General features: G+C 43.7%; 1 protein-coding gene across 5 annotated transcripts in view; it reads right to left on the bottom strand.

Annotated features, from left to right (window-relative positions):
• The window catches only part of LOC112073481 (fish-egg lectin), a 68030-nt gene that overhangs the window by 52980 nt on the left and 7409 nt on the right, over positions 1-7641 (bottom strand). Inside the window, exons 1-5 of one of the 5 annotated variants that reach the window (XM_024140767.2) lie at positions 5781-5889; positions 5405-5638; positions 5016-5233; positions 4759-4883; positions 1402-2179 (exon numbers count right to left, since the gene is read on the bottom strand). In XM_024140767.2, coding sequence (XP_023996535.1) covers positions 2038-2179; positions 4759-4883; positions 5016-5233; positions 5405-5638; positions 5781-5835 — 774 coding nt within the window. In that variant the 5' untranslated portion in view covers positions 5836-5889 and the 3' untranslated portion in view covers positions 1402-2037. Of the gene's footprint in view, positions 1-1401; positions 2180-4754; positions 4884-5015; positions 5234-5404; positions 5639-5780; positions 5890-7641 lie in introns of those variants that run through there. The other 4 variants (XM_070440161.1, XM_070440163.1, XM_070440164.1 and 1 more) reach the window with 4 other exon arrangements.

Raw genomic sequence — 7641 nt, 5'->3', positions numbered from 1 at the left:
TTCAGAACATGTAAACACAGCAAACGTATTCAGAACATGTAAACACAGCAAACGTATTCAGAACATGTAAACACAGAAAACGTATTCAGAACATGTAAACACAGCAAACTGTCACGATCTATCACAAGGATGACGCTGGAGAGACGAAGCAGGTACGGGGAGTAACATTTAATAAATAACGGACATGGAACGAGACATAAACAGCTTAGCAAACAGAAAAACAATCAATGCAGAAGCAGGGAACAGAGCTGGGGAACTGACACATATAGGGGAGGAAATGAACAGGTGATAATAGAGTCCAGGTGAGTCCAATAACGCTGATGCGCGTGACAAGGAAAGGCAGGTGTACGTGATGGATGGCAGGAGTGAGTGATGCAAGGCATTCTGGCGCCCTCAAGCGCCAGGGGGAGGGAAAGAGCGGGAGCAGACGTGACACAAACGTATTCAGAACATGTAAACACAGAAAACGTGAAGAGAAAAAAGTGCTTCATCACCAGGTGACATTACACAACCCTCCTCTCTCCCGGATACCAAGTCTTCATTGAACAGGTGGAACAGGAAGCCATCACTAGTCAAAGCTGTGTGCAGGTCTATAAAGTGCAAAGTCCTTCAAGGGGATAATTGAAGTCTGGCGTACAACCAGACTTATACTGTAGATCTACAGAGACATCATGAGAGCCACTGCAGCCGTCCTATTGGTCCTCTGTCTCCTGACCATCAGTCATGGTAAGTTACCATCATCTGAAACATGCTTGATCAACTTGGAATTGATCATCAAGTTCGTTCCATAATTTCATCCTCCTTGTTGTTGGTGTACTCTACTCATGTATTATTCTCTTTCTGCTTCGTTTATGTGTCTTTGTGTCTGTGAGCTCTACTCATTAGGCTTTGGTGTCAAAATAAGAAAATGACCTATATGGAGATAGCACTCCATGTAGCTGTCCATGCTGTCACTGAAACAGTCCATGAAAATGATAGGATGTGTGCGTTCTAAATGCTTAGAAAGAGTAGAAATCTTTTGGGTTCCATGTAGAAACCTATAAGGAAAGGGTTCTACCTGGAAAAGGGTTATTCAACGGGTTCTCCTATGGGGACAGCCGAAGAACCCTTTTAAGGCTCTAGATAGCACCTTTTTTTCTAAGAGCAGGCTTTATAACTCTGGTTTATTGAAATGACCATCGAACAGCAGGAAATCTCCCACATTGATCCTTTAGCGTTTGTGAAGTTTTAAGCAGGTGTCCCCCTCTGCTGCATGTTAATACATGTTCAGTATTGGGAGGGTGGGGGGGATAGTCAGGCTATTTACAGAGCAATATGGTCTGCAAAGAGTTTCCACAATATGTTTACATTCTAGGCAACTAGTCATTTGTTAATAATAAATTACACATTTGCCTCAAAGAGTAGTGTAATGATTAGTGGGTAGTTACCCATCTTTAATAGAGCACACTGTAAAAGGTGTTGTCAAATATGTACCTGACACTACATCAATAAGGCACCTGTCAATCAAACTATGCATCAGGGAACTAAAGGTTCACCAGTTCCTGCACACTGTAGCACTGTAACACTCTAGTCTTATTTAACTTTCTAAGTAAGAAGATTCACAAAACAGATCTTTAACTGTATATTTGCAGAGCTACCTTAAATCCTCCATGTTCAATATGGTTTCAAACACACTGAAATGAGTTTCAAAATTAATGCTTTATTTGCAGGAAATTATTATATAATGAGATAATGACAAGGATTCCATTCAATCCTTTTGATGACCTCTGAACCACAGAAAACAATGTGGATCGTAACCGTGCCCAAGTTTACACTACGATCAAATAGTAGCCATGGCAAAGCTCTAGATCAGTGATTATAATTGATAGAGATAAAGTACTGAAAAATATAGTTAGAGAGATAGGTTTTAGAATGAAGGATTCTTATGAACTAATGTGGAGAATTGTCAAGGAGGAGGCTGTTCCAGAAAGAGAGATCAATGAGTTAGCAAGTGAACTTTAGACAGATCCCGAACGGCCTTCAGATGCAGAGGAGAGGCTAAGGTGTGCACACCATGGTGACGCCAGACTTGGAGATGACCCAAAGACGGCCCAGGTCGTAGGTCACGTGCTTCATTGGCATGTACATTGTGATATGGCTCCATCCAGTTCCCTCTGGTTTACTGGCTGTGATGCCGTCTCTATGTTGAAGAAAGAGGTGGGGTTCACGTTTTAAAGCTTATACATTTTTTAAAGTACATACAGTACATTTTTGGACTTTAATAATTGTATATAGCTATTGATTTTTGAAGAATATAACTTCTGCCTCTTGAGTTTAACAACCGCATCAGAAGCCAGAATGTAAATTTTTTCCCAATTGTTTGTAAACAATGTTATTGTAAACAAACTATGCATACTGTCACGTTCGTCGAATGGAGGAGACCAAGGCGCAGCGTGATATGAATACATTCTTCTATTTATTAAAACGAAACGAGGAACACTTAAACAAACTAATACAAAACAACAAAACGAACGTGAAGATATATATATATTAAGTGCAGACACAGGCAACTAATACATAGACAATAACCAACGAAATACCCAAGGAATATGGCTGCCTAAATATGGTTCCCAATCAGAGACAACGATAAACAGCTGCCTCTAATTGAGAACCAATCTAGGCAACCATAGACATACAAACACCTAGACTAGTAAACACCCCATAAACATACAAAACCCCTAGACAAGACACAACACTTAAATCACCCTTGTCACACCCTGACCTAACCAAAATAAAGAAAACAAAGAATACTAAGGTCAGGGCGTGACACATAGCTTCAATAAACATGTTTCAAACAACAAAAAATATGTGGGTCTTTCTTTGCATTCATAGCTCCATGTATGAATTTGAGAGTGGTTACATTTGTCTAGCTACATTCTTCAGCTGTTTACCAAAACAAGTGGTGGGGTGTCTGTGTACTTGTATTTTTATCACAAACTGTAGCTTTAAAGGACATCCCACTTGTACATATTTTACCTTACACTGTCTACACATTTCTTTATAAGTCTGTTATATGTTTAGATCTGATTTCATTTGACTTATTTTATTTACAGTGGCAGGAATAAGTATGTGAACCATTTGGAATTACGTGGACTTCTGCATAAAATGGTCATAAAGTCACAACAATAGACAAACACAGTCTGCTTAAACTAATAACACACACATTTTGTCATGTCTTTATTGAACACACCATGTAAACATTCACAGTGCAGGGTGGGAGAAGTATGTGAACCCTATTTTTTAATTACTGGTTGACCCTACTTTTGCAGCAATAACCTCAACCAAACATTTTCTGTAGTTGCGGATCAGACCTGCAAAACGGTCAGGAGGAATTTTGGACCATTCCTCTACACAAAACTATATCAGTTCAGCAATATTCTTGGGATGTCTGGTGTGAACCATTCTCTTGAGGTCATGCCACAGCATTTCAATCGGGTTGAGGTCAGGACTCTGACTGAGCCACTCCAGAAGGCACGTTTTCTTCTGTTGAAGCCATTCTGTTGTTGATTTACCTCTGTGTTTTGGGTCGTTGTCCTGTTGCATCACCCAACTTCTGTTACGCTTCAATTGGCAGACAGATAGCCTTACATTCTTCTGCAAAATGTCTTGATAAACTTGGGAATTAATTTTTCTGTTGATGATAGCAAGCTGTCCAGGCCCTGAGGCAGCAAAGCAGCTCCAAACCATGATACTCCCTTCACCATACTTTACAATTGGGATGAGGTTTTGATGTTGGTGTGCTGTGTTCCTTCCAAACAACTCAACTGTAGTTTCATTTGTCCACAGAATATTTTGCCAGTAGCGCTGTGGAACATCCAGATGCTTTTTTGCGAACTTCAGACGTGCAGCAATGTTTTTTTTGGGCAGCAGTGGCTTCTTCCGTGGTGTCCTCCCATGAACATCATTCTTGTTTCACATATCGTATACTCGTCAACAGAGATGTTCACATGTTCCAGAGATTTCCATAAAGTCTTTGAGCGTTCTGCGCTGTGCTCTTGTAGTCATATTTGCAGGATGGACACTCTTAGGGAGAGTAGCAACAGTGATTCATAGACAATTTGTCTTACCGTGGACTGATGAACATCATGGCTTTTAGAGATACTTTTGTAACCCTTTCCAGCTTAATGCAAGTCAACAATTCTTAACCTTAGGTCTTCTGAGATCTCTTTTGTTCAAGGCATGGATCACATCAGACAACGCTTCTTGTGAATAGCAAACTCAAATTTTGTGAGTGTTTTTTACAGGGCAGGGCAGCTCTAACCAACATCTCCAATCTTGTCTCAATGATTGTACTCCAGGTTAGCTGACTCCTGACTCCAATTAGCTTTTGGAGAAGTCATTAGCCTAGGGGTTCACACACATTTTCCATCCTACACTGTGAATGTTTACATTATTTATTCAATATAGACAAGAAAAATACAATAATTTGTGTGTTATTAGTTTAAGAAGACTGTGTTTGTCTGTTGTTGTGACTTTTATGACCAATTTATGCAGAAATCCAGATAATTCCAAAGGGTTCACATACTTTTTCTTGGCACCGTATGTATCTATTTAAATGTTTAATTAAAGAGCTTCACAAAGCATGTACAGAAAGGATCAGAGTGATTAAGAAATATATAATTATTATTAGAAGTTATTATTACAAGTCATTTTCAAATGAGTTAATAATGTTGAGGGGAAAAGGGTGGAACCATACACATAGTTCAGTAGCAACCTTACCTGGAATAAACTTGGCCTGCAGAGTTGACCCCAAAGACACTTCCATCAGTTGCCACCTCAATCATGGAAAGCTTGCCGTCAATGTGCCTCCACCCATTGCTTAGGCAGGTGTCTCTGTTCACATTCTGGAAACAAACATACAGTCAATCAGCGTTTAAGACAATTTCAACAGATATAATATGAAACAGTTAAAATAACTGAGACTCTCCACCCACTACTACTTTACTCCAGGTCTCACACTCTTTCCCAGATCTTACACTCATTATGTAGATATCATCATTCTTGTTGACTGCCCAGCACCCAAACGGTCCACAACTGTAGTACTTCCCGCTTCCTGGCAACCTTGACCCTGAATAGCTTAAGCTTCGACCCATGTAGTCAAGTGTGAAACTTCTTTTCAGACAGAATGGAATATCATCCTTGGTGGCTCCCAGAATAAACTGGTCCCCCCCAGCATCCACCTGCTTTGTACCGGCTGTAGACCACAAAGACAGAGACAGCAAACATGAAGTATGCATCTGTGAGTATTGCCAAACTATTTACAATGGCATAATGTTGAACATTAATAATTTAATCTGATGGTAATCAGGAAAGATAAGAAGCAGGTGTACTCTGGATTCATAATTGGGTAATGCTCTCCACTTACTTCTAAAATGCACCCAGTTACCGGCCACATACTTGGAGATTTTGGTTTCGCTGTTGATACTCCAGATCCCTGCTGGTCCTACAGTGATATGCTTCAGGGAACCAGGCAGGCGGATCCATTCATCACCTACCAGGTAGTAGGGGATTTGACTTGTGTCCGTAGCAACCACTTGCCCCAGTCCTGCATCGATCTGCATCAGATTCTTGATTTTCACTACTTCCTGACAGTCCCAGGCTATGGAGACACCAGATCAAAGACACATCAGTAGAGTTCAGCAACAAAAAGGAGGATGAAATTATGGCGCCAACTTGATGATCAATTCCAAGTTTAATGTAGAGCTGCCTATAAAATACGTTTTCAGATGATGGTAACTTACCATGACTGATGGCCAAGAGACAGAGGACCAGTAGGACGGCTGCAGTGGCTGTCATGATGTCTCTGTAGAGCGACAGTATAAGTCTGGTTGCAGTTTGGTTGGAAACAGACTTTTCCTTCTTATATAGATAGCCCTGCGACAAGCTTTCAATCCCCATGAAATTATTATTAATGAGCTATTTATATTTCACAAACAACCTGTTCCAAGGAAAAGTTAACGAGAGGAGGATATAACCCCACCCTCTCCCACACACAGACATGCAATACCAGTAGATCGGCTGCAGTGGCTCTCATGATGTCTCTGTAGATCTACAGTATAATTTTGGTTTTACACCAGACTTCAATTGTCTCCTTGCAGGGCTTTGTGCTTTAATAGCCCTGCACATAGCTTTTAAAGCAATGATGGCTTCCTGTTAAACCTGTTTAACACAGAGTTGATGGGAGGCTGGACCCGGACCCGCTTTTATGGTTCCTCACTAATGGTTAAGTAAAAGACAAACAATTTATGGTAAGGTGAAAGACCCCCTTTCCTAACTGCTGCTGCCCTGCTACCTAACTGCTGCTGCCCTGCTACTGCCATGCTACCTAACTGCTACTGCCATGCTACCTAACTGCTGCTGCCCTGCTACTGGCCCCGTTACTAACTGCTGCGCCCGCTACCTAACTGCTGCTGCCCGCTACCTCACTGCTGCTTGCCACGCTACCTCACTGCTTGCAGCACGGCTACCTCACTGCTGCGTGCCAGCTACCTAGTACTGCTAGTCGCCTACCTACTGCTGCGCACGTACCTCCTGTGCATCCCGTACCTCACTGCTTGAGCCGCTCCCTCACTGCTGCTGCCATGCTACCTCACTGCTGCTGCCATGCTACCTCACTGCTGCTGCCATGCTACCTCACTGCTGCTGCCATGCTACCTCACTGCTGCAGCCATGCTACCTAACTGCTGCAGTGCCGCTACCTAACTGCTGCAGTGCCGCTACCTAACTGCTGCAGCCATGCTACCTAACTGCTGCAGTGCCGCTACCTAACTGCTGCAGTGCTGCTACCTAACTGCTGCAGCCATGCTACCTAACTGCTGCAGTGCCGCTACCTAACTGCTGCAGCCATGCTACCTAACTGCTCATGCTGCAGCCATGCTACCCAACTGCTGCAGCCATGCTACCCAACTGCTGCAGCCATGCTACCCAACTGCTGCAGCCATGCTACCCAACTGCTGCATCACTGCTGCTGCCCGCTACCCACTGCTGCTGCCCGCTACCTCACTGCTGCTGCCCCGCCGACCTCACTGCTGCTGCCCCGTCTACCTAATGCTGCTGCCCCGCTACCTAACGTGCTGCTGCCCCGCTACCTCCCCCCTCACATCTGCAGCCATTCTACCTCACTGCTGCAGCCCATGCTACCTCACTGCTAGCAGCACCCACTGCTGCTGCCATGCTACCTCACTGCTGCTGCCATGCTACCTCACTGCTGCTCCATGCTACCCTCACTGCTGCTGCCATGCTACCTCACTGCTGCCTGCCATGCTACCTAACTGCTGTTCTGTAGTGCGCTACCTAACTGCTGCAGCCTGCTACCTAACTGCTGGCCATTGGGCCGCTACCTAACTGCTTGCAAGTGCTGTACCTAACTGCTGCAGCCACACCTATGACCCAGTGCCGCTACCTAACTGCTGCAGCCATGTACCTAACTGCTCATGCTGCAGCCATGCTACCCACCCAACTTATTGCTTGCCAAGGGCCATGCTACCCAACTGCTGCAGCCATGCTACCCAACTGCTGCAGCCAATGCTACCCAAACTGCTGCAGCCATGCACCCAACTGCTGCAGCCATTTCTACACTAACAGCTCGCTTGGGGGGGGACC

Source organism: Salvelinus sp. IW2-2015, unplaced genomic scaffold (genome assembly GCF_002910315.2).
Source record: "Salvelinus sp. IW2-2015 unplaced genomic scaffold, ASM291031v2 Un_scaffold2274, whole genome shotgun sequence".
Taxonomy (NCBI): Eukaryota; Metazoa; Chordata; class Actinopteri; order Salmoniformes; family Salmonidae; genus Salvelinus; species Salvelinus sp. IW2-2015.
This window is presented reverse-complemented; position numbering and strand designations above follow the sequence as displayed.